This window comes from Coenobita brevimanus, chromosome 70, assembly GCF_032717465.1.
Source record: "Coenobita brevimanus isolate Jiangsu-jjx chromosome 70, ASM3271746v2, whole genome shotgun sequence".
Taxonomy (NCBI): domain Eukaryota; kingdom Metazoa; phylum Arthropoda; class Malacostraca; order Decapoda; family Coenobitidae; genus Coenobita; species Coenobita brevimanus.
The window spans coordinates 36,616,039-36,643,743 of record NC_137023.1 but is presented as its reverse complement, the minus strand read 5'-3'; the positions used below and the strand labels follow the sequence as shown (position 1 = coordinate 36,643,743).

Genomic DNA, 27,705 nt, shown 5'->3' with positions numbered 1-27,705 from the left:
TAAGTACTACCTTACACAGTATACACACTGAAAGGAAGGGCAAGTGGGAGATACTGTCTCTGAGAACAATAATATGAGCACCACAAAGCAAAGAACCTCCTATAGCTGACTACAGCATTTGAAACATCACACAGATTATGTAATACTGTGCCATGATGTCATTTGGAAAAAAACTCCTGCATCTGTTAGGCTACAGCATGTAGGCACTAAGACAGAGTACTGTATTCTCACCTAACATAAACTAAACCTTCAAAGATTTCACAAGAACTTATTCTACATCAAAAGATTGATCTATGTTTGTTAATGTTATACTAATTAGTCTGGTAAACAATAATTTCAACCCTACAGTAATGCCACACCCATAAAACAAGTCCACGTTATCAGGTCATTCTCCTGTCAAGTGAATCATGGAACCTTCGAAAGTTTTCCCAGATTAGTAAATCAGTGGCTGTCAATCACCGACAACCTGTTGATTAGTCGAGTCAATAGCCACTCGTGTCTATCAGTTCCCTCCGTCACGCGATACATCTATCTATCGTCCAAGACGCAGCAACAACGATGAAAATACTTACTATCTGGCCGATTACTCTTGCTCGGGTGTCACAACGACCATGACAGGGAGCGTGGAATCATCACACAAGTTTCATATTTTGCCCCGAGTGTCAATTTTCACCTCCACTCCACTTGTCGCGACCAAGCCCGGCGAGAGTGATCGAGCTAGACCTCACTAAACATTCCTCTATTTACATCCATTAAAACTATAAAACCAGCAAAAATGAGCACTTCTTGGAAGAGAATTTCACTTTTTACATTTTTCCTACACTGACTCTCCACATATATTACAGTTAAAAGTATATGTTTAAATATATGAAGGCAGGATTCCATTACTTTTGCCAGAAGTATAGACGACACAAAACGTGCATCCAGATCCTCATAATAAAGATTGAGTTCTCTCTTACAGCTAAAATTCTTGGCTATATTTCATCAAAATGTATAATTTTGTGTAATTTTTAAAATAAGTTTATTATACAAATTACAAAAAATATCAATTGATTATTTTTCCTGGATAGTGAAGTAGCCAGAAATTCTTAAGCGTATTTAATAGAACTTCAATTCATTTACATTTACCAAACACTTTTGATTTCGTGACTTTATACTAGCACAGTTGTTAGTCCACAAACAAATATCTCCGTGTGTGAGTGGCAAACCTTCCCAAAGCTTGAGACCTAAGCCTGTGTTGAAGGTGTAGAGATAAGGAGGTTGATGATATGATGGTTACAGGTTGACGTCAACTAGTAAGTGAGGGAGAAAGATATATTTAGCTGAACTGACCTCGTGGATATTGTTTCTGACTAGTTCCAAGAAATTTTTTGTAATATTTTGCATTTCATTTCCCCCATTTTGCAAGTTGAATCTGAATTTGAAGCATGGAGTTCCTATTCAGACATTTTAGAGAGAAAGCAGGATCACTGTATTGGCAATTAGAGAAGTTTCAGCCTTATAAATGCAAATTTAGAGGTAATGTGGACAGGCCAATTAGTGTGCAAGCAATATCCCTTATCAGTATTATTGGGGCCGTGGTGTCTAAATAAAACTCAGGGTAATAATTGGGTTTTATGCTGTGGATATAGGAAAGCTCCTTGCTGCATTAAATAGGTTAACGTTTTTATAATTGCATGTTTGTTCTCTAATGCATTTTGGTGCGATTTATCCTGATTTGACTTTGGTTTTCCTTTGCAACTCCTACATGTAGGGAAATTAATTAAGTCTAAATGGGCATCACCTTTCCATATTTTTTACTATAATGAGTCTCACAGGTTACTTCCTGGATTACCACAGCTAGCCCACTGGGGATTTTTATAAGCTTACCTCTGAAAGCGATAACTGAGAGTTTAGGATGCGTAAATATTCCACTGACGTTTGCCAGTAGTTGGTTATATTAAACGTTCTTAATTCACATTTTTTAATATGAAAGCTGGCTGTCATATGTAAGTGATGTTAGGTTGGATTAGGCTTGGTTTGGGTAAATCGTTAAGTTTCCCATCATTTTGACGCGATATATTGACGTATCTAGTTGGAGCAGTGGTTGATAAACAATGCGGCCAGTTGGAGAGGTTGTCAGTAAACATTGCCACGGGCGACCTGGCTGCTTTCTAAAATACCCCAAAATAGGTAGATTTTGTCATTTATCAATCACTTCTTGCAGTCATGGTGGAACATTTAATTATCTGTGTTGCTTATACAGGATATTCCAAAATTACTTACCTCGATTGTTGTGGAGTGGATATGGAAGTTGTGTAGATTGGCTTGGGAAGAGGGAAGGGTTCCAGAGGACTGGAAATCAGGTATAATTGTTCCTCTGTACAAAGGAAAAGGGGAGAGAGAAGTATGTGGTAACCATAGGGGTATTTGCCTTCTTAGTGTGACTGGTAAAATATATGGTAGAATACTCATTGATAGGGTTAGGCATATGACAGAGGAGCTAGTTGGAGAAGAACAAGGGGGATTTAGGAAGGGAAAAGGGTGTGTAGATCAGATATTTGTTCTAAGATGTTTAGTGGAGAAGTATCTAGAGAAGGGAAAGAAAGTGTATGCTGCCTTCATGGACTTGGAGAAAGCTTATGACAGAATAGATAGGCAAGGTATGTGGAAGGTATTAAGAATATATGGAGTGGAGGGGAAATTGTTGAGTGCTGTGAAGAGTATGTATGAGGGAGCTAGGGCTACGGTGCGAGTGGATGGTGAGCTGAGTGAGTTCTTTGATCTCAATGTGGGACTGAAACAGGGGTGTGTAATGTCTCCATGGCTATTTAATATATATATGGATGGGGTTGTAAAGGAGGTACAAGGTAGGGCAGTGGATGTGGGGGTGGCCCTAATGAATGAGGGTGAGATTTGGAAGCTTCCGGTGTTGCTGTTTGCTGATGATACAGTATTGTTGAGTGAAGATGAATGGGAGTTGCAAGGTTTGGTGAATGAATTTGGGACAGTGTGTAGGAGGAGGAAACTGAAAGTTAATGTAAACAAAAGTAAAGTTATGGTGTTTGAGAGGAATGAAGTCACAGAGTGTGCAGTGAGGTTGGATGGTGAGGATATGGAGAATGTGAGTGCATTCAAGTACTTGGGTAGTGTGATGAGTAAGGATGGAACTTTGGGGGATGAAGTACGTGAAAGGGTACAGCAGGGAAGAAAGGTTGTTGGTACACTGAAAGCAGTGATGAGAAATAGGGAGGTGAGTATGGAAGTTAAGAAGTCACTGCATGATGGTATTGTGATCCCTACCCTGACATATGGAAGCGAGGCGTGGACATTGCAAGAGGGGAACAAGTCAAGAGTGAGAGCAGTGGAAATGAGTTACTTGAGAGGAGCATGTGGAGTGACATGGAGGGACAGGGTGACGAATGAAGAAGTGAAGGAACGTTGTGGGGTAGATGTGGATGTGGTTGAAAAGATTAGGAGAAATACACTGAGGTGGTTTGGACATGTGGAGAGAATGGAGAATGAAAGACTGACTAAGAGGGTGTATGTAGGTGAGGTGGAGGGAGGGAGAGGGAGGGGTAGACCGAGGATGAGGTGGAGGGATGGAGTTGAGAGGTATATGAGGGAGGGGGGGGTGAGTTGGGGGGAGGGGAGTCAAATGGTGGGTGACAGAGTGACTTGGAGGCGTTTTGTCTGCGGCCACCCTTTGCAGGATTAGGGCATCGGGCTATAGATAGATAGATAGACTTACCTCGAGATCATGAGTTTGTTATAGGTGGAATCGGCACACCCATTTGGTAAAGAATCCCTGGAGATTGCTGGAAATCTCCAAAACTGGCAGCACAGTAAATATGGTACTAAAAAAATTACATCATTCAGACATAAACTGCATTTTCCACCATCCATCTGAGGCAGTTTAACATTTTTCAGCCTTTTACGTTGATTTACCTTATTGTGCAGAAAATCCCCCAGCTCCACTGCCAATTGTAGAAGCTGAGAAAACTTGTCATCTGTATTTTAGTTCAGTTTTTATGATTGATTATACAAACAAATGCCTGTTTTAATTAGACAGTTATGCATTGGTTTACAGTGATGCAAAGTGGCTAACTGATGAATAAATTGAAAATATAATAGGTGCTACCATGGATCTCTGTATTTTTGGCACAAATAGATCATGATTTCTGTTACTCATACATTACTTTGTGTGAGTATTGATTGGAATGTGGTATTTCTTTCTAAGCAAATGTTAATATAATTTTTGGTAAACATACCCGGTATGGTTTAGCTTAAGCAGCAGAAATACCCTGCCTTACTGGTTAACTTTTTTCCCGTGGTTGTTGTCTAGATTTTTCTAATCATTTGTTTGGTGGTAAATGATTGTTACTTATTTTCTTTTCTTGTTTATGGAAATGTCTATTCCAATTCAGTTGTGCTTGTTTCTCAAGAATAATGGCAGACTTTCTAAAAACTGCTCAAATGAACAAATTTGTTACAGTATTAGAACTGTGCTACCTGTACTCTAACCTTACATATTCATAATCTAGCCTTTCTTATCCTAGATTAACATAACCTAACAAAGCAGTACAGTATATTCTGACTAACCAGAAATAATCTAACCTCTCCCATCCTAACCTAATCTGTCTAACCTAATATCAGTATAACCAATAGTATCTAAGCCAAACATGCCAAAATGGAAAACCAAATGGATTTTGTTACAGTTGCATAACTTGTAGTAAGCATGGTACACCATGAGGCCTATGTTCAAGAAACAAAGTGTGTCAGGAAAACAAAATGTGGATGAAAACAATAGGGAACCAAAATTGTCACAGAGTAGGCGTTTACCACCATAAAAATAATAAGAAAAATATGGAAAACAAACTGTAACAGTAAGATGTGAACTGATAAAATCTTCTAATGCTTAAGCTAAACTGTACATTTACCTAATTTTCAAGTCAGTAATAATATTTCTTAAGTAGTTTGGGTAATGTTAGTGAAATGTTGAATTCCTTCAGCTGCTGACAAGGCTTCAAGCCATGAGAGCTTTACTTTTGACATAATTTGTTTGTTGCCTGCTTGCCTCTGTCTACTAACCTTTCCTTCTGTTTTTCCCTTTCGAGTAATCCATTGTACTGTGACTCTGTTTTGAGCTCTGTAGCCATGGGTGAAATACATTGTTATCTCAACTGAGAGCAGTCATTTGGCAACATGCTGAAATCATAAGTGCAGAGAAGTTCCAGGCAAATTTCTGTTTGACTGATTAGTGTACTGTAGTAATTTTCCGTACTACTTTACAAATGCATCAACTTTGCACTACTTTATTTATGAAATTTACCATATCAGTTCATTCTGCAATCACTTGATACTTGCACATTCTGTATTATCACACAAAGAAAGCATTTCAGTGATGACATAGAAAAATCAAACAGAGTACAGTAAACCCTTGATTTATGGAACCCTTTTTTATGAATTTCAGTTTTAATGACCACCTTGAGCTGGCCAAACATTATGTTCATTTAGCAAATTTTGTTCAGTAAAAGAATGGATACGCAGGAAACACAGACCAGCAAGTCATCCCTGCACACACACCCGCGCATCTCCACATCTTGCTGCCAGCAGAACGCTGCATCAGTCTGTGGGTGACCAGCATCGTGAGAGGACCTTCCTCTATCACTGCGCAAATTCACCAATTACTGTACTGTACTACTGTTCCTCTACTGCCTGAAGTTGTGGAATCACGACCCTCAAGTGCTTCTCCTCCGACAACCAAGGCCAAGAGGAAAATATTGTCTTTAAAGGAGAAGCTTATTATGAATTGAGGATAGCAAGAATGGCCTGTCTCACTCCCAACTGATGACAAAATACGAGCTTAAGAAGACAACTGTCCATAACATCCTTGAGTAAAGACAAGATTCATGCTGCTTTTGCCAAGCTGGAGCATGGGCAGAGAGACGAGAAGATATTTAAAACTAGGAAACTACCCCGTGAGGACCTGGATGAAGCTGTGTACAAGTGGTTTTTGCAGCAGCGGGGTGAGTTTGTCCCTATCCGTGATGTCGACTTGCAGCACACTGCTGAGCATGATGTTCATCTTTAAAGTCAAGGGTCTGGTACCAGTTAGTTCATTATATTGAGGGTTTACTGTCTAAGGAAGATCAACATTGTTGCCAAGAGATGCTCATATTTGATTTACAGTACAGTAAGACCTTACTATATCAGACTAATTGGGGCCCAAGCCATTCCGAAAAAAGCAAAATTCCGATAAAAGCGACATCCGGACTTTCCCCTGCTAATCCGGACTTTTTCCGATATATCAGACATTAGCCTGGATTGCACGAATGGTTTTCAAACTGTTTTCACTACCATTGCAGTACTGTACTGTGTTATACCTTCACACATGTCTTTTATTTACTTTATTGTAGTGAAGATAGCTGAAGTGGTCAGGGAGTCTGGACTGCTTCTGGCTTTATCGGACATTTTCCGATTTATCTATCTGTCTATCTATTGCCAGACGCCTCGGTCTTGTTTGGGGTGGCTACAAACAAATCGCCTCCACGTCGCCCTGTCCCTCGCCATTTCACTGCCCTGCTCCCAACTCACACCCCCCTCTCTCATATACCTCTCCACCCCATCCCTTCATCTCATCCTCGGCCTCCCCCTCCCTCTTCCCCCCTCCACCTCACTCACATACACTCTTCGTCAGTCTTTCACCCTCCATCCTCTCCACGTGGCCAAACCACCGCAGTGTGTTCCTCATAACACTTCCTATCACATCCACATCCACACCACAACGCTTCTTTATATCCTCATTCGTCAGCCTGTCTCTCCATGTGACTCCACAAGCTCCTCTTAAATAACTCATTTCCACTGCTCTCACTGTTGATATATATAGGAATTAAGTCCTGTAGCTTCTTGATTCTGATAAAAGCGAATTCCGGTCTGTTGAAGTCCGTTATATCGAGGTTTTACTGTACTGTATTTTTTTTTCAGTAACAGAAGCATCATTAATTATTCTCTGTGTTTCCTGTACACCAGGAAACCATTTACTACGTTGGGTGGTCACCATATAACCAAATTATGGCGCCTGGTGGTTTAGTGGGTAATTATTGCGCTCCAATCGGATTGAGCCGGTGAAGGTTTATATCCAAGGGATGGTTGGGGTTGATTGCTCATGTAATGCCACTCAGGGATGAGTGAGGCTGGTCACTCTCATATTAAATGTCAGGACCAACTGCCTAGCCGCAGGCTCCTACGCTCCTCATGGGGCAATGTTGGATGGATGGATGGATTTTTTTGTCATTCTAGTTTTTGTTCTTAAATATGCAGTAGTACTTGACACAATCCTGTCATTCTCCAGAATAAAGGGAAAGTCTGATTCATAAATTAGACTCTGTATCTGACTGGTTACGATGCTAAACCCATGAAACCAGCTCGTATCTTTCTAAATAGCCAACATTTTCTTGACTACTTGAGTCCTGTTAGTTACTGTTAATACAGTATGCTATAATTCCAACTGAGATCATTGAGATAGTTGCCTATCATGACTGTGCAAAATGTGGCTGTAATATTTAGTTACCTGTGCCCACCACATTTTATAGAGGAGTACAGTGGAATAGGGAGCTGGCTCATGTAAGCTCTCGGAAATTAGGAATGATGAAGTAAGGTTGAAGATATGAACATGAGTTTGTAGCAGACTCACAGATCACTTGCCTCCTTTGCATTATTCAGACTTAACCTTGGCATCCTTTGAGCCTAACTTGCCATCCTTTAAACTTATCATCCATATGAAGGGAAAGGGATTAATTCCCCGAGCTAGACCTAGTTACATCATGTAGCCCTGCTAGAATGACAGGAGAACACTACCTCTCCCAGCAAGGCAGCTACCTGGGCGGGGCACGAACTCTTGACCTCACGGTCTCAGGTCAAGTGTTCTGCCACTGAGCCACCCTGGAAAGGAAATTGAGAAATCATCCATACCAAACATAACTGAAAGTCACATTTTTCAACCCAAACTTTCACATCCTGTGAACCTAAGCTTGGCATTTCACTGATCTGACCTTATTATCTTTTATTTACTTATTATCTTTTATTCTGCTTCTGTCGTTATTTTTGTCTTTTCCTTTAAAGAAGTGAGTGTGAACAGGCACATTGTTTAACCCTTTAACTGCGGGCATTGTTTTGACCTGACTGTCCTCTCCCGCGGTGGTTTCAGCCAAAGGTAAACAAACCTTTAAACCTTAATAACTCTGCACAGAATAAAGCTAGAGAAAAAAATAAGGTACCATTAGAAAGTACTAACCTTCAGCTTTCCATTGATGTAGGTTTCATGACTTTGTTGACTTTCACAGAACGGGCAGTGCCGTTAGAAGTGAGGGGTGTAAAATCACTATTTTACGCCCCACACACCAGTACCAAATGCCAACCACTCTCTGATAATAGTACTATAAACATATATGAACACTGCACATACGATAAACACCCACTCTGTGTTCACTGAGGTAGGTAAAAGGCACTGTAATTGCCCGCACTTCACTGCGGCATCACCCGCTCACTGACGTTTGGTTAGCAGCGATGTTTTCATTATTTCTAACTTCTAATATTATTTTACATATAATCTGGGCAATATACATTATATTTACACTGCACTTATTACTATATTGCGTCACTGTCGCATCACAGAATTACACAAGTGCCGCAGATTCTCTTATTACAATATCACTTATTATACTGGCCAATATTTACATTTTTTTCTAGGCAAAATATCCCCTATTACTACATTATCCATTATACAATTATTGGTAAAGCACGTTACTGTCGCATCACTGTATATCACTGTCACTTTCAGTATTTACTCAGAGAGTGGTACTCGGCAAAGCATGGAGTCACACAGAGAGCGACTTGGCATTCCTGGCACTGGTGTGTGCTCATTTTTCTCGTCCGAGGCCTCCGTGTGGTGTTATGACATACTCTGCAGTGGCCCTGTGACAACCTGCCGCCTGCGGTAAGAGGCATTTTCACAAGCTGGTGCCGGCTCATGTAACTGCGGCACTCAAGACGGTCAGGTTGTGTGTCAGAGTGTCGCCTCGGGATCAATGCCGTCACCTGACCAAATCGTGCAAGCAGCTGCTGCACGACAGTCTTGGAGAACTGTCTCAGGGATGGTTGCCTTATGCCCCCGACTTGTGTCTTGTAGAGGATGAAGGCGTCGAGCATGCACATATCGAGCATGTGCAGGCAAGCCTTCCTGTACCATCGGGTGTTTCTCCTGAGACAGTCTATTTTGCCAATCATCATATCAGACTTATCAACAAGTCTCATGTTCACATTGTAATCAATGACGGCATCAGGCTTCATGATTGGCTCTCCCGTCCTGTAGCTGACCTTCCCAGTTCTCTGCAATTCCCCCTTGTGGATGGTGCTGATCATATTCACGACCTTCTTGTCATGCCACCTGATCGCCAGAAGCTTGTCTGACTTCTTCAGGTGCACATCTCCCTTGGATGAGGATGATGCTTCTGGGAAACTTGGCCACTCTTTCCTATAGCTCCGTACAGTGCCAACAGTGCCAATGCCGTGTTCAGCCAGGTATTTGGAGAGTTTCGGTGCTGTGTAATAATTGTCTGTGTACAGCACATGATTCCCACCAAAATACCTCTCTATCAGCACTTTTACAATGGAGCCAGAGAAGCCAAGGGGGTCTTTCCTGTTCACGTCCATTGTGCTTGCAGAGTAGATCACGAAATCAAGGATATACCCCGTCTCACAGTCACACAGCACAAAGAACTTTATCCCAAAGCGGTGGCATTTGCTGGGGATGTACTGCATGAATTTGAGACGTCCTCTGAACAATACCAGGGATTCATCTATGACGACTTTCTGCATAGGACGGAAAAATCGCATAAATCGATCCCTAATCCTGTTGAGAAAATCCCTCACTTTCCACAAAGGGTCAGTTTGGGACGGGTTTCCATTGTCAGCGAAGTGCAGGTATCCTAGCAGCTGTCGGAACCGATCCCGTGACATATACTTCCCGAATGTTGGGATAGAAGTAATGTCATCCACGAGCCAGTACTCCTCCAACTCATGTCTCTTGATATGGGGCATCAAGAACATCAGTGCAAAGAACACATACAGCTCTCTGATCCCGACAGGCAACCAAAACACTTGCTTTGGTGAGCCAATAGGTCCCAGCCCTTCTGCTGCACACTGAGCTGCATACCTATTGATCTCATCGCTGACATACTGCATGATTTCGTCATCCATGAAGGCCAGGAAGTAGTCAACAAAATCATCTCCTTCGTTGCATGGAAAGGCAGGCTGTATTCCAGCATTTGTCATATCAAACTGCGGATTGTGTGGCTGAAAATCTGCACCATCAGACCAAACAAATGCATCAACTTTCCCTGTGCGTGGTTCAGTGGAAGTGGCAGGTCGCATTGCACTCGTTTCCCCGAGGAAAGGAACTGAGGTGGAGGCAATGGGTGAGGCAGGAGGTGAGGCAGGAGGCGAGCGGGAGGGGGGTGAGTGGGGGGGTGGCGAGGGTGAGGGAGCTGAGCGGGGGGCAGGCGGGGGGGTTACTGACCTGGTGCGTGGTGAAATTTGACCCTTTCTTCCCCGCTTATCACCTCACTTATCACCCAGCTTTGCCCTCCAACTGCCACGCATCCCCTTTGTTCTAGGCCGGCCTGCCCTGCTTACCCTGCCTGCACGGCCTGCCTTCCCTCGCTGTGCAGGCTCTGGGAATTCATATTCCTCAGATGATGTAGACTGAGGAGAGGGCACGGCAGAAGATGAAGATGATGTGAGGGCAATAGGGCTAGGGGAACAGGAAAGTGGTGGGAAATGCTTGCTAGGGCCTGGTGTAGGAGACGTAAGTCTGCACTTTACTCCCTTCCCACGTGCAACACCAATTTTCCCCATAGGCGCCTTCCCTTTCCCAGAGTAAGTTGGGGGTGGTGGGGGGGAAACTACATGCTCACTTTCATCACTGTCACTGTCAGTGCTAAAGGGTTCACCACCAATCACTGCAAAATCGTCACTACTTGCTGTAAGTGTATCACTCTCACTGCCACAATCCAGAGTTGTACTTACAGTTTTGTCCAGCTCTGTTCTAATTTCTGGAGTGCTCAACCCCTTCTGCCTCTCCGTCAGCAGTTCCTTCCTCGGTGTAGAGGTCGAAGGCACACTAGCACTAATCATTTGCGAGGAGGAAGCGAGCGACAATGAGTCGGGACAGAGCGCCATTATCACGCACAGAGCTGGACAGATACTGACTGATGCGTGTCAGGGCAGGGGTGGGGGGGGCCCCCTCGGGGTGGGAGGAGGGAGGTGTGGGATGGCTGGCGTGAAAGAACTCGACAGCTACTCTTGCGTGAGACAATTTGCGCACAGGAAAAACGCGCGGTGTTCAAAATATTCACGAACATTCCAGAATGACACCCGCGGTTTGGTCCAGTTTTGTCGATGTCATTCTGGAATGACACCCGCGGTTAAAGGGTTAAGCAGAACCTTTGGTTATTTTTCTACATTTTTTCTAGAAGAATTCCATAATTATTCTAAACGTAGCTACTTTCAACAAGTAAGAATTGTTTTTCCGGTTTCATTAGTTCTGTTGCATTACAGAAAATTTTCCAGAATATATAAATGGAAAGGTTCATTCACAGTTTAGTGCATTTATATGACACTGATACTATTGATTATGTCTTTCTTTCATGTTTTTTTTACGTACTTTCTGAACCTCATCTTTGAGTGGGCAAAGAGGTCAGGATGATTACGGTGGTTTCGATGATGATCATGATCGTGTTATAAGTGATGATGTTGCAGGTCAGGTAGGATGGCTCTACCAGCGGAGACTTCACCCACCTCCACATGGCCGCTGCCGCCCACACAATACATCAACCTCTATACAGACGACAACATCAGACGAGGCCGTGCACCCAAGCCTCCACTCCCAATACACAATGAGTACACCATGTTTGGAGTTCCATTCAATGCTGATGATGCAATTATTAGACCACTTGAGTCACAGGTTGGTGTGAAATTTTGTTGTGATTAGCCTACAGTAGTTTTAAATGGTTTTCCTTTAGCCAAACCTGCAAATACTGTGTACTGTATATACTGTACAGTGTATATATGGTACAGTGTATATATATATATATATATATATATATATACAGTGTTTATATATACACACACACACACACACCGGTATATCATCATCATCATCATTATCCGGACCTCCTTTCCCACCCTAGGGTACGGTGAGGAGTACCGGTAGCAACGTCCAGACAGCCCAAGTTTGCCCAGTCTAATGGGCCACACTTCCATTCACTCATCATTCAAGCCCCCAGAATCCTGGCTCTATCTGATAGGCCAAGAACTTTCACCACATTCTGCAGCTTCACATAAACATATCCAATAGAGTCAATCCAGACACTGTCGTGTTAGAATGGGGTGCCAAATCCCTGATCCTGCACTTCATCTCGCAACATGCATCCAGGCAGCTCGATCTCTTGTCAGTCCCCCAGCCTCACCAACTTTCATACCTCTCTTCCTCATACACTCATCCACCATATCCCTCCACCTTCTCCTTGGCCTACCTCGCCTTCTCCCTCCTTCAGATTTGCACAGATACACCTTTTTCACCACTATTGTTATCCATTCTCTCCACATGACCATACCATCTCTGTACACTCTCTTTGATTCTGGTGTCCACAGACTTCCTCACTCCACATCTTTCACGAATCACATTATTCCGTACCGTATCCTGTCCACTCCCTGTACTCCGCATACATTACTCAGCAGTCTTATCCCCACTGCTCTCACTCTTTACTTTTCATATTCATGCTACACCAGTCTCACATCCATATGTTAAAGTTGGCACTAACAACTCCTTCATGTAAGCCTTGCACAGCTGCAACACTCGAGCCTCTGTTTCTTATCAAGGCCTCCATAGCACCAGCTACTTTCCTTCCTTGTGTCTCTCTACTTTTCACTTCTTTTGCACATTCACCTTTCTTTTATATCACTGTACCCAGGTATTTGGACTCCCTCACCAATTCCAGTCTCTCTCCATTCACTGTAACATCACACTGGGAGTCACTTTCTCTCTCGATTATCATCACTTTACTCTCTTCTACATATATTCTCAAGGCATGACACTCATAGCCATCAGCAAAGCTCTGCACTAGACTACCAAGTCCAGTATTTGCAGGTAGTGCTGCATCATCAGCCCAGAACAAATTTGAGATATTCCATCCATCACCATTCATTACAAATGCCTTTCCTTTCTTTATTAGGCTACTCATTTTTTTTTTACTTCTCTCATCACTCCATCTACTGTATTTATATTTGGAACAACCATGGAGGCATCACAATACCTTGTCACATGCCCACATGGATCGTGAAACATTCATTTAGTTGCTCATTTACCCTTACACATGCCTCTACTATCATAAAAACTTGACAGCACCTTGCAGCTTACCATCTACCCCCTACATGCGCAGAGCCTTCCACAATCCCTCTCTGTCTGCTTTGTCGTATACTTTTTCCAGATCCACGAATGCCATAAACACCTTATAGACCTTCTCAAGCCTTCTCCACTATCTGTCGTACAGCAAATACAGTGTATTTGATCCACACATCTTCTGCCACTCCTAAAGCCACCCTGTTCATCACTCACTAGGACTTCTGATATCTCTCTTACTTTCCTTATAATAATTTTTCCATATACCTTCCATACAACTTATGCCACAATAATTCTTGCACTCACTTCGCTCACCTTTATTTTTGTACAGGGGTACAATCACAGCCATTTTCCACTCTGCTGGCACAGTTTTGCTCATCGATGCCTTCTTACATACCTCCAGCAAGCACTTCTCTCTGCTCTGTCCACTACACTTAATCATCTCTGCATACACCTCATCAACGCAAGCTACCTTCCCATTTTTCAGCCACTACACTGTTCTTCACCTGTGCGAGTGTCACATTTCCTCTCTCTGCATTCCTTCTCTGCACACCCCCACCAATCATGTTAACAGTCGCTTTGCTCTTCATTAAAATTCATCAGACTCAAAATATTTTTTCCATCTGGTCCTTATTTCATCCCCATGGGTTAATAATCCACCACTTACATCCTTCACAGTTTCACATCTTTCTGCTGTCACTTCTACATTTCCACACCTCTTTCCAGGATAACTTCCTATTTTCAGAGTAATTTGCATTCATTTTTCTTCCTAGAGCATCATTTACCTCCTCCTTTTTCCTCTTCACTGGCCTCTTTATGTGTTTCTGGCTCTTAGTATATTCAGTTCTTATATCAGTTGAACCCCTATCATAATCACTCTTGCCATTCTTCCTCTTTTCCTCGACTGCTTTCTTAACCTCTTCATCCCCCCATGCCATACCTTTCTTCCTGGTTGTTACTCTTGCCTCACCACACACCGCTTTAGCATTCCAAACTAAGCAGTCCCTATGTGCATTCCACAAGCTGTCTAGATCCATTTCATTCCAATTCACTGATTCCAACTCCTCTACTTTGGTCCTGTATTCATCTGCCATTTCTTTGATCCTATATATTTATGTATATTTATATACATTATATACACGTGTGTGTGTGTGTGTGTGTGTGTGTGTGTGTGTGTGTGTGTGTGTATTTACCTATTTGTATTTACCTATTTGTAGTATACAGGAATTGAGCAATGCTCGTGTTGTCCTGTCTCCATATCCACATTTATCAAGTCTATCTTTACACACATGAATGTTTTTCACATGCACCACCTCTTTGTCTAAGTCGTTCCAAATATTTAAGTATTTACCTAATATACCTAATTGTGATACTATGCTCGTGGGTTTCCGTCGCTGTTTCTCAATAAGTCAGATTTAGCTTTAAACTCATTTAAGTTTTTAGACTGGACGATCTCTTTGTCCAGGCTATTCCATAAGTCTATACTTCTGTAAAGAAAGCTATATTTTTTTATATCCTTCAAGCAGCTTGACTTTTTCAATTTCATTCCGTGTCCTCTTGTTGCTGTCTTATCCCATACAAACAGATCTTTGTCAATTTTATCTACTCCCACCATGGTCCTGAACACTGCAATCAAGTCTCCCCTTTTTCTCCTTTCCTCTAAGGAAGGCAAATCCAGTTTTTCCAGCCTCTCTCTGTATGACAGGTCTGTCAGACTGGGGACCATCTTGGTTGCTGTTCTTTGTATTCTCTCAATCTTGTTTATATCTTTCTTTTTGTGTGGGGACCACACTACCGCTGCATATTCTAACCTGGGGCGGATCATGGCCACTATAAATTTTTTCATCATCTCCTCATCCATATAATGAAATGCTACTCTTATGTTAGTCAAGAGTTTATAAGTCTCTCCAACTATCTTGTTATTGTGCTTTTCTGGTGACAAACTATCTTGGACCAGCACTCCCAAATCTTTCTCTTCTCTCTTTTTTGTGATTAATTCATTACCCAACAAATAATTCAGTGATGGCCTCCTGGTACTTTTACCCATTTCCAATATTTTACATTTCTTTCTAGGTATACAAGCATGGGCGATTGTATGTGTGTATGCTCCAACAGAGGATCGAGTGGCAAGAGTGAAAGATGAGTTTTGGGCGAGAGTAGAAGCATGTATGGACAAGTTTGAGAGGAGCGAGAGAGTGCTGTTGATTGGAGACACGAATGGCAAAGTTGGGAATGTACGAGTGGATGGAGTGGTTGGTCAGTGGGGTGTGCCAGCTGAAGTAGATGGGAATGGTAGTGCTTTGTTGGACATCTGTGCTGGTAAGGGGTTGGCAATAGCCAACACCTACTTTCGTCATAAGATGATCCACCGGTATACATGGAGAGTAATGAGGAGGATGGATGGTGAACTTGTTGAACGAAAGGCAATGATAGACTACGTGTGTGTGGATGAGCGAATGAGAAGACAAGTGTTGGATGCAAGGGTGTGGAGAGGGTGGGGGAATGGAGTCTCGGACCATCACTTAGTGATGGCCAAGGTAGAGCTGCAAAGAAAGTGGTGAGGAGACGAAGGGGAAGACAGGAGGAAGCAGCTCTTGTGAGAAGAGTGGAGAAATTGCAAGATAGTGAGAAAAGGACAGAGTATAAGAGCATAGTGGAAGAAAGATTGGGAAGGTATGAGCTAGAGCAGATGGAAGGGGTGGAAGACGTATGTAAGATATTCATGGAAGAGATAAGCGCAGCATGTGAGGCGGTTTGTGGAGTGAGGAGGAGATGCAAGGGTGTGCAAGGGACAGCATGGTGGAATGATGAGGTGAAACGAGCTGTGGAACAAAAGAAGAAGGCATATGGTGAATGGTTGGCGAGTAGAGGTAGGGGAGAAGATGAGAGAGAGAAGAGAGAGGTATATGTGAGCAGGAGAAGGGAGGTTAAGAGACTGGTGAAGGAGAGTAAGAAGAAAGTGGATGAAGAGTTTGGGAGGAATCTGAGTGTGAAATGGAGGGAGAGTAAGAAATTGTTTTGGAAGGAGGTAAAGAAAGTAAGGCAGTGTGAAAGGGGAAGTAGTAGGGGAGTGAAAGATATGAATAATAGATTGTTGGTGGAGAAGAGAGAGAAATTGAGGAGATGGAAGGAGCACTTTGAGGATTTGTTGAATGTAGAGAGTGAGAGCAGTGCGAGTATAAGTGGTTGGGGAATGGCTAGGAGAAGAAGAGATGAGAGGAGGGAGGAAGAGATCAGTATGTCGGAAGTAGTGGAAGCGATGAAGAAGATTAAGCTGGGAAAGGCCCCAGGAATTGATGGAGTGTGTGGTGAAATGCTTAGGTATGGGGGTGAGATTGTTGTGGAGTGGATATGGAAGTTGTGTAGATTGGCTTGGGAAGAGGGAAGGGTTCCAGAGAACTGGAAATCGGGTATAATTGTTCCTCTGTACAAAGGAAAAGGGGAGAGAGAAGTATGTGGTAACCATAGGGGTATTTGCCTTCTTAGTGTGACTGGTAAAATATATGGTAGAATACTCATTGATAGGGTTAGGCATATGACAGAGGAGCTAGTTGGAGAAGAACAAGGGGGATTTAGGAAGGGAAAAGAGTGTGTAGATCAGATATTTGTTCTAAGATGTTTAGTGGAGAAGTATCTAGAGAAGGGAAGGAAAGTGTATGCTGCCTTCATGGACTTGGAGAAAGCTTATGACAGAATAGATAGGCAAGGTATGTGGAAGGTATTAAGAATATATGGAGTGGAGGGGAAATTGTTGAGTGCTGTGAAGAGTATGTACAAGGGAGCTAGGGCTACTGTGCGAGTGGATGGTGAGCTGAGTGAGTTCTTTGATCTCAATGTGGGACTGAAACAGGGGTGTGTGATGTCTCCATGGCTGTTTAATATATATATGGATGGGGTTGTAAAGGAGGTGCAAGGTAGGGCAGTGGATGTGGGGGTGGCCCTAATGAATGAGGGTGAGATTTGGAAGCTTCCGGTGTTGCTGTTTGCTGATGATACAGTATTGTTGAGTGAAGATGAATGGGAGTTGCAAGGTTTGGTGAATGAATTTGGGACAGTGTGTAGGAGGAGGAAGTTGAAAGTTAATGTAAACAAAAGTAAAGTTATGGTGTTTGAGAGGAATGAAGTCACAGAGTGTGCAGTGAGGTTGGATGGTGAGGATATGGAGAATGTGAGTGCATTCAAGTACTTGGGTAGTGTGATGAGTAAGGATGGAACTTTGGGGAATGAAGTACGTGAAAGGGTACAGCAGGGAAGAAAGGTTGTTGGTACACTGAAAGCAGTGATGAGAAATAGGGAGGTGAGTATGGAAGTTAAGAAGTCACTGCATGATGGTATTGTGATCCCTACCCTGACGTATGGAAGCGAGGCGTGGACCTTGCAAGAGGGGAACAAGTCAATAGTGAGAGCAGTGGAAATGAGTTACTTGAGAGGAGCATGTGGAGTGACATGGAGGGACAGGTTGACGAATGAAGAAGTGAAGGAACGTTGTGGGGTAGATGTGGATGTGGTTGAAAAGATTAGGAGAAATACACTGAGGTGGTTTGGACATGTGGAGAGAATGGAGAATGAAAGACTGACTAAGAGGGTGTATGTAGGTGAGGTGGAGGGAGGGAGAGGGAGGGGTAGACCGAGGATGAGGTGGAGGGATGGAGTTGAGAGGTATATGAGGGAGGGGGGGGTGAGTTGGGGGGAGGGGAGTCAAATGGTGGGTGACAGAGTGACTTGGAGGCGTTTTGTCTGCGGCCACCCTTTGCGGGATTAGGGCGTCGGGCTATAGATAGATAGATAGATAGATCTTTACATTAAATTTCATTTCCCACGTCCGACTCCAATTGCGTATCCTATCCAAATCCTCCTGCAGTATTTTACAATCCTCCTCGACCTCTACCTTCCTCAAGATCTTTACATCATCAGCAAACAGACTTGCATAACTGTTCACTCCATCTACCATATCATTTACGTAAATCAGGAACATTACTGGCGCCAACACCGAGCCCTGTGGGACACCACTTGTTACTTCCCTCCATCCAGACATCCTATCCTTTATTACTGTCCTCATTTGTCTGTCTCTCAAAAAGTCATCCATTCCAGAAGTTTCCCCTTCAGTCCTCCTATATATTCTAGTTTCCACATTAGTCTCTTATGAGGTACCTTGTCAAAGGCCTTCTCTGAGTCTAAATACACACAATCCACCCAACCATCTCTCTCCTGTACCACGTCAATCGCTCTTGAGTAAAAGCTCAACAAGTTAGAAACACATGACCTTCCACTTCTGAATCCAAAATGACATTCAGCCAAAATATTCATCTCTTCCAGATATTTTATCCATCTGTCTTTCAGGATTCCCTCACACTATTTTGCGACCATGCTGGTTAGAGACACTGGTCTATAATTCAGGGGTTCTTCCCTGTTTCCTCCCTTGTAAATTGGTACCACATTTGCCCTCTTCCATTCTTGTGGCACTTTCCCCTCTTCCAGTGAGCATACGATTAAACTGTGAATTTTATCCGCCAGTTGTTCTCTGCATTCCTTCAGTACCCAGTTAGAAATTCCATCAGGTCCTGGGGCTTTCCTTACATCTCGAGTTTCCAGTAATTTATACACTTCCTGTACCTCCACTTTTATATCTTTTATCACCGGAACATTTCTAATCACTCCTTCCCTTTCCACAAGCTCCTTTTCTTTAGTGAAAACTGACTGGAAACATTTGTTCATTATTTCTGCTTGCATTGCCGCATCCTTAAAGACCTCTCCTTCTACTTTCAATTTGGTGATTCCTTCCTTTTGTTTCAGTTTGCCATTAACAAATCTATAAAACAGTTTGGGTTCATCCTTGCATTTGTCTATTATACCTTTTTCAAAATTCCTTTCTTCTTCTCTACGTATTCTTGTGTATTCATTTCTTGTTCTTTTATATTCTTCCTTTGTTCTGTTGTTACCTCTCTTTCTCCAAGTGTTCCACGCCTTATCTCTCTCTTTTTTTGCTGTCATACACCTTCTATTAAACCACTCCTTTTTCCTGTTTTCTTTCCCTCTTACTCTTGGTACAAATTTTTCCACATCCAAATTATAGAGGTCTAGAAAGATATCCCACTTCCTCTGTATCTCTCTTGTTTCTCTGAATTTTCTCCAATCCGCATTTTCAAAAAAGTTTCTCAATCCTGTAAAATTTGCTTTCCCAAAGTTGTATCTTCCCTGTCTATGAAGCTCGTCTCTTGGCTCGACGTTCCCTATTAACATGTGGAACTCAATTACCACATGATCACTTTTTCCTAAAGGACAGAGATATTTCAATGATTCTATTACATCGAGTTCTTTGGTGAACAGTAAATCTAACCTTGCTGGTGTGCGCGTGCGTGCGTGTGTGCCTGTGTGTGTGTGTGTGTGTGTGTGTGTGTAGATAGATAAATTCTTGTGGATTTGACAGCATAGAACAATTAAACCTCTCTCAGATAATGGAGGGGACATCGGAAGCCTTGCAGTTTTTTTTTTTTTTTTTTCCCCACAAATCTGGCTCAGTCTGGTATATGGTAACCAAAAAAAAAAGAAAAAAAAAAAAAAAAAAGGGAGAGAGAGAAATAAAAAGTCCAAAGTAACCGTTGTTTACCAGTACTGTTTAATATTTTAAGCATATTCATCCCTAAATAACAATCATCACCTACAGAGACTATTCAGGAGTCTCTGTATTTGAAAAACTTATTACTATCGTAAGATGTTCAGCCTTATCATTTCCAGGGTTGAAATTGGCAGACCTAGTTAATGCATTTCATTATTCAGTGGAAACATTTTCTGTGCAGATGTAAATACGATAATTGTCATAACCTACAGAAACTGTTCAGGAGTCTTTGTATGTGAAAAACTATTAGTCATAAAATGTTTAGCCACATCAGTTGGTTTCAGAATTGAAATTGGGAGGCTTAGTTAACCCGTACCATCCCAGGCATTTTTGCAATTTCATACCCACCCAATCTTGGACCAAAAATGGAAAAAAAAATTATTGCATAAAACAATTCAAAAGGACATATAAATCAAGGAAAAGCAAAAACAAGTACTCCTTATAGGAGAAATAAGAGCAGGATGGCCATCCGTCATGTTTTTTAGCCCAGTTTCGCTAGCCGCAAGCAACATTTTCCCACCCAGGTGGGAGGGATGAGAGAGAACAGGCAAGGAGAATGGGGGATTCCCCATTCTCAATATCCTCCTCCTCTGGCTCATATTCCTCCCCAGAAGAGTCACCCAGGCCTTCCTCTTCTGAAGAATCACTAAATGTAGGGACAGAAGGGTCCATATGACCATTTCAGCAACCTCCTCTAGCCCAGTGAGGCGGAAAAGTGGCGTGGTTTTCGCAACATTCTGACGCTATGATGGACAGTTGCACACTCACTCAGAACCAAACACACTGCTACAATTGCTTGGGCACAGTGTTGTCAGTATGTTAAGCTACTCTTTAGCAAAAAATTAGCTAGATTGAAGCAGTATGAGAAGCGCTACAGCACTTGAATTTAGCTGTTTGCACCATAATGTAGGCGGGATTAATTGAGATGTTTTGTACTGTCGGCACCATGCCGACAGCGGGATTGTACAGGTTAATGCATGTCAGCATTCAGTGGAAACATTTTCTCTGCAGATGGATCCCTGCATCTTGTGCCTCTTAGTAGCTCCCAAGACATTGTGGCAGATGCTCAAAGAACTTGGCACCTCTCCCTCCCCAGTTATGTTCTTTCACTCGCATGGTGCAACCCCATTCATTCATGAATAATAAATAAATAAAAAAATCTCTCATCAGTTTCATCTGTTTGGATTGTAAAGAAACAGTTCTCTGTTTTGGTGGCTGCTTATTGCATTGTGAAAAAAAAAACAAAATCTTTACATGGTTACATCTCTTTCCATTAGTTTCAGTGCACTTTATTAAAACTTAAAATTCCCTTGCAGTCAATTCGTCGGCTGTATCCTCAAAATTTTGACCACCGTCGGGAGCTGAAGAAACTAAACCACTCCATTCTAGTCAACTTCCTAGACCTGTTAGACATCCTAATCAAATGTCCAGACTCCACCAAGCGCACAGACAAGATTGAGGACATCAACATCCTCTTCATCAACATCCACCACCTCATCAATGAGTTCCGGCCCCACCAGGCACGAGAAACTGTGCGCGTCATGCTGGAGATGCAGAAGAGACAACGTCACCAGGTCAGAGGCAGTACATGCTGTGCATTTACTTAATTTGTGCTTCATCATCCTTTGTGCATTTATCCCTTCACTTGTGAGCAGCAAAGAAAAGGATATTTTTACCGTTGTTATTTTTACCCCAGTAACAGTTGAAACTCAAATTGATGAAGCATGGCGCTAGCAGAGCACTTTCATTTTTACTAGGAAATTCTCCCATCACTCACCAGGTCTCTTTAATCCTTTTCAGCATTAGTACATAGCTCAGAGATTGTATTTTGGCTTCATATTGTATCATCCATCCATCATCCAATCCTACGATGCTGCATGAGGAGCGTAGGATCCCGGGACTGGGCAGATTGGTCCTGACATTTAAGATGAGGGTGACCAGCCTCACTCATCCCTGAGTGGCATTACATGAGCAATAAGCCCCAACCACCCCATGGATATAAACCCTCACCAGCTCAATCTAATTGGAGCACCTTAATTACCCACTAAACCACCAGGTGCCATAATTTGGTTATATGATTACCACCCAGCATAGTAAATGGTTTCTTGGTGTACAGGAAACCATTTGGCTTGTCACCCAGTGTAGTGTCACCCACAGGCTGAAGGAAGAGGAAAGAATGAAGGAAAGAAAGACAGAAGAGGTAGTGTAAAGTCACCCGTACACAGAAGGACAAGGAAAGAATGAAGGAAAGAAAGACAGAAGAGGATAGAAGGAAAGAAGGACGGAGGAAAAGGTAGACACCTGAGAGCGGCACTACATCAAGTGAGTGGGTGGTGAGCGCCCCCACCTACCACATATATCATATCATATTGTCCATAAAGGCTCCAACGTGTTTGCTTTCATCGGCCTTTGTCACCTATTGGTTGCTGTCAGTGCTGCTCAATCTCTAGCAGCCTCCCTATTCAGAGTCACATCCCTGAGATCACAGTCTGACCTCATCCCAGGTCTTCTTCAGTCTGCCTTTCACAACCCTTCCCTCAGCATTCACACTTCTCACTTCTGCATGACGTTACAGTCAGTTTAGAGACCAAAGTGACTAAAAAATATTAGCAGCATTTTCAGCTATGTAGAAGAAATAATTTAATCAAATGGAAGCTGAGGCATGGGCCTGTGAGGAAGAATATGATAGTGCTGTACTGTGAGGAAGGTGGAGACTAAGCAGGGTCAGTCAGATGAAAGTGAGTACCTATGCTGGCAGGACTGGGTCAAACCAGTCACACCACCCAACATCCCGACTGGATGTAGGACATACGGTATGCCATATGTACTGTAATGGTCCACAAAGTAGCAGGACTTATTAGTTGACCCTCAGTTTTCCTTAAAAGAAATTTGATTTATACTGTATAATTACCATTTAAGACTTACATAATGTAGACCCTTAATTTTCCCCGTAAGAAATGAGATTATAGAATATATAACTGAAATATATGACTGTTCTGTAATATACATTTTGTAATCATTGTGATCATAGTGTACACTTGTTATTGACAAATTATTACTGCTTTCTTAAAATATATGGTACTGTATGACTAGATGTTTAAAAGTTTACACTTTATTTGCAGTTTTAATGTATCACATGGAAAAGGATACAAAAGTATTACCAGTGTAGTGTGTCCTTGAATGCAAGGCCTGGGAGGGCTAGAATTATGATTGAAGAGTTGTGAGGAAGGATGGGACTGGACCACAATTATAATGTGTTGAGGAGGGGTTGACTGAGATGTTCTGGGCAGGTGTGGAGGATGAAGGATGACAATTGGGTGTGGAAGGTGAGGAATGTGAATGTCCAGGATAGGATTGCATGAAGTTAACTGAAAAAGATGTGGCATGAGGTCATAAAATGTGACCTTAGGGATAAGGGACTGAATAGGTAGGCTGCCAGAGATCGAGCAGCATGGAGAGCTGCCATTAGGTGACCAAGTCCAATGCATTCTAGTATGTTGGAGCCTTTATAAACAATATGATGAAAACCAGTGTACAGGAACTCAACAAGCAATTTTTAAAAAATGGTGGTAAGTAATGTAAGAAGAGAAGACAATTTAGACAACAGTTAAGAAACTAAGTTAGACAGCAAACATGGCAAGAATATTAACTACCCACACATTAACAGAATTTAATTTATGTAAATTGGGATTGGATGATAATAATGTTTTCTTGAAACAGCTGGGTGTGCAGTAGCAGAACAGACCACCCAGATACATGGCCACAGGTGACAAGGTTTTCTGATCATGTAAGAATAGTTCAACCAGACAAGACAACCACAGATGGTGATATTTTCTGTTCATGTAAAACTAACATGAATATAGACATGGGTTGGTCTCCTACCTTTTAATATCCTGGTCTATAGTAGTCAAAGCTTTGGCAGCAGTGCTCAGAAGGGGGTTGTTGCTGTTTTTGACCAACCCCAGTCTGTCTGACAGAGCAGACCAGTCAACCGCTGGCAAGCACCCACCCCTGCAGGGCCATCGCGTGCAGTGAACTGATATACCATTGTGGATGACAGCACCCTGCCACAGCAAATCATGGGAAATAATATGGAAGTTTGATAGGGCAATATGGAACTAACTGTTTCCTTTGAATGTGTCACATATTGCAGGGATTGAGGCTGTGGTCCTCTCTTTATGGATCAAAAGGATGTAAATTTTTTGCCACTGCTTTATCTCATTATGATTGTGTGGTTTGTGTGATCCAGGTTGCGGAGCGGCTGGAAAGACAGGAGGATGAAGTGAGTCGACTAGTTAGAGAGGCACTTTCCTCTCTACCAGACAATCTTGACTTGGACTCCTCCTTACTGGTGCCATCACCAGAGGAGTTGCAGTTGAGTGCCCGTGCCGATGCTGCTGCCACTACAGATGACAAGTGCTCTACCCTTGATCGCCTCATGTGCAATATTGTTGACGCCTTGTAGACCAAGAGGAGATTAGGTTTTATACAAGGTAGAGTTATTTATGTGGTGACTGAGAGAGTGTTTATAGCATGTCCTCTGATTACTATGTCCATATTGGGCAAGAATGTTTTAAAAATGAAAGAAAATGTTTATCTGATGTTATTGTAGTAATGTTCCAGTTAATAGGGCACAGATAGTTATAAGGAAATAAAAGGACTGTTCATGGCATCTCATGTCATTTACTGAACAGAATCACTTTGCAGTAATATCAAGGAAGTATTTATGCTTTGTCATAAATGAAAGGACACCTAGACCAGTGATATATTTTGCAATATGTTGATGCACCGCACTGACGTCAAGGCCAGATGGCAGTTTACACACATACCATGGACATTGGTGCCTTGAGGACCCACCAAGCTTGACTATATTGCAGTAAATATGAGTGTGATATTCATAGCTATATTTTGTATGCATTGTACAAGTGAGGTATCATACAGTACAGTACTATCTCTCCATGCCGGAATAATGAATGTATGTATTAACTGTTGCAAAATTTCAGAATACCTGTACACAGTAATAAAGATTAAACTTATTTGCTTTAAGTTATACAGGAAGTACTGTTATTCTGTGAGCAAAGTAATGCTGTCATATTCACTGTTGTACAGCTGATGTTAAAGGGCAGCAACTTTTTAAAGAGTGTAATCAGTATTGGTATGTCCCAAAAGATTTATGCTACAAAAAGCTTCTACAACAGTTGTAGCTTATTATACTTGCAAATAACAAATACAAACCTAATCATTTAGTGGCATGTAACACCAGTATTTGTTGTGTACTATTTGAGGTAGAACATATTCAGATTTTGTATCTAATATTCTAAAAAAATAAATATTTATCCACAACTGTTTACAGGATTCATTTGTTACAGATATATAGTTTTAAAAAATCTGTCATGGTTAGGTAGTGCAGTACTGTACCTGTACAGTATGGGTAAGACAAGAAGTTTCTTAGGCTTATGGAGGGTACTGAATGCTGGAAATTTGCAATAATATGATGACAGCTGTGGTATGGTTGCAGAGTTTGCAGCAAAAGTGCTTTGAGTTTATAATATACAGTATACCCACTTATATAAGTATGTAAACTTCTTTTTTATATAAGATGCATTGTGAGAGTTTTTGTAACTACATTTTTCATGAAAGCTACCAAAAGGGCAGCTTGCATGAATTTTATGAAGAGTTGTTAATTGCTTAATCTGTGTTCCAGCTATCTAGTTTCATATCTCATGTTTCATGTTGGATGGTGATGACATAACCACACACTTTTGACCTACTCACAGTTCATCATTCCTTAATCCCACTTTGAATATTCCTAAGCCAAGGTTCTCTATCTCATCATGAGTCTGCCTCATCTTTTTTTCTGAATCTCTGCATTTTGTCTCTACTCTCTCTGCTGCATGATACCATATCTTATTTTTCATCCAGAATGGCCAGGCAAAAAATTTTCACATTTATCAGAACTCTACGGCAATCCCTCGTTTCATCCCTGCTCATATATTGTCATAAATTTAACTCTTTCCTGCCTCCTTATTAATGGGATACTTTTTCCTGTTTATTGTACACTGTGAAGTACAAGCCCAGAAGAATGCAACTAGTCTTGCATGGAGTGAGTGTAGTCCTATGAGAGTGCCCTTACACACAGCAAATTGCTAAGTGCAAATGCTGGCTTTAGGACAACTAGCTCTTGTATCATGTCTGAAGTTCTGCTAGCTCTGTGTAACTTGTTCCTAGTCCTTGCAAACTAGTTTTACTCATATGTGGAAGTTGGAGGCCAGTCAGCTCCTCAGTGCCACATAAAAAAGTGAACAAAGGGCAGAGTTTCAGTCATTGTCAGAGATCTCTGATATTTTGTAGAGTTGGTGTTAAGGATACTGCTTTGCTCTTGGTTGTATCATTATCCATTATGTGACATAACTTTTTTTGGCAGTAAATGAATCTGAAATTTTTATAAATATGGATGAACCTGGGAATCATCCATCTTTCTGTTGCATACACCAAAGTCCACTTTTTTTTATCCATTGCAGCAATTTGTAACTGCCTGAGGGCTTTGTGGCATCAGATGGCCTAACAGAGAGTAGGCCCAATGTGTCAAGAGATAGTAGTGTTATAATGATCCTCTTGTTAGCCATGAGAACTCACATCCTGTCAATCCCTTCAATCTAGCAACATTTTATTGATTTTTTCTTGCCACTTTTGCATAGTTGTATGCAACTTAGGAAGGATCTGCTGTAGTTGTGAGAGTCAACTAAGGCTGTATGGAACTGCTCCAGTCTAATGTCTGCAGCTGAAAGAACGCATCTGGAAAAGCAAGAATGAAGTGGAAAATATGTAACCAAATTGAACGAAGTTAACTTTCATCATGGAAATGCTCCACAAATTTTTGGCAGTTTGTGTTCATCATTAGATTGTGTTTCCCTTAACATATCTTCAGTAACCCCCCCCCCCCCCCCTTTTTAATACAGATGAATGATTGGAGTCTTTATCTTTAGTTGTGTATTTAGTGCTTGTTCAGAGTAAAAGCTGCTAATCTGTAGCATTTTTGTAAGAACTGTAAATAGTATAATCCTCTTTATGTTGTCAGTAGATATTGAATACTGTACTGTATTTATATTTACAGTACAGTGCAGTGGAATCTCCTAAATCGCAGTCTTATGAGACTGAGCACATGCCGCGATTTGAGAATATCACGATTTAGAAGTAACTAATCTTATGGGAAAAATTACTTATGGGTCCCCAAACCTACATCAGACTGGTTACCAGCAAACACTAACAACCTTCATGCTTGGCATGGGAAGGAAGGGCTGTGATTGGTTTATAGTAAGTGCTATGCTTGAATATAATTGGTTTAGTAATTGCCATGGTTGACTAAGACACACGGTGGTGCATATTACATGAGGCATCAGAAAAGCGTCACTTTTGATGGCTGCTGCTGCAAATTTTATGTAATTTCTGCAATCTACTGATGTTTCAAACTTGCATGATGTTGCTGCGTATTGTGAATCCACCATTTAGAATCGCGCAATTTAGGAGATTCCACTGTACAGTACTTTAATTTATTTGTAGGTCTCCAGCATCATACTTTGTACTTCACTTATTAAATCGTGATTATCCAGATATCCTGTTATTCACAAGGTTCTGCATACACAACTGT

General features: G+C 41.8%; 1 protein-coding gene across 2 annotated transcripts; it reads left to right on the top strand.

Annotated features, from left to right (window-relative positions):
* Positions 1–1,174: 1,174 nt before the first annotated feature.
* On the top strand, positions 1,175–25,402 carry MED7 (mediator complex subunit 7). 2 transcript variants are annotated; one of them, XM_080277632.1, is made up of 4 exons: positions 1,175–1,195; positions 11,800–12,004; positions 21,374–21,631; positions 24,307–25,402. In XM_080277632.1, exons 2-4 carry the CDS (start codon positions 11,810–11,812, stop codon positions 24,520–24,522), a joined length of 669 nt encoding a protein of 222 aa, XP_080133758.1. In that variant the 5' UTR covers positions 1,175–1,195; positions 11,800–11,809; the 3' UTR covers positions 24,523–25,402. The 2 variants fall into 2 exon arrangements, with proteins under 2 accessions (XP_080133758.1, XP_080133757.1); XM_080277631.1 differs by having other exon boundaries at positions 1,175–1,295.
* Positions 25,403–27,705: the final 2,303 nt, after the last annotated feature.

Excerpts from the sequence above, each read along its gene's own strand:
- MED7 (XM_080277632.1), top strand. The coding sequence starts at position 11,810 with ATGGCTCTACCAGCGGAGACTTCACCCACCTCCACATGGCCGCTGCCG. Across the intron at positions 12,005-21,373 it reads TTAGACCACTTGAGTCACAG|TCAATTCGTCGGCTGTATCC; the intron begins GTTGGTGTGAAA and ends ATTCCCTTGCAG. Across the intron at positions 21,632-24,306 it reads AGAAGAGACAACGTCACCAG|GTTGCGGAGCGGCTGGAAAG; the intron begins GTCAGAGGCAGT and ends TGTGTGATCCAG.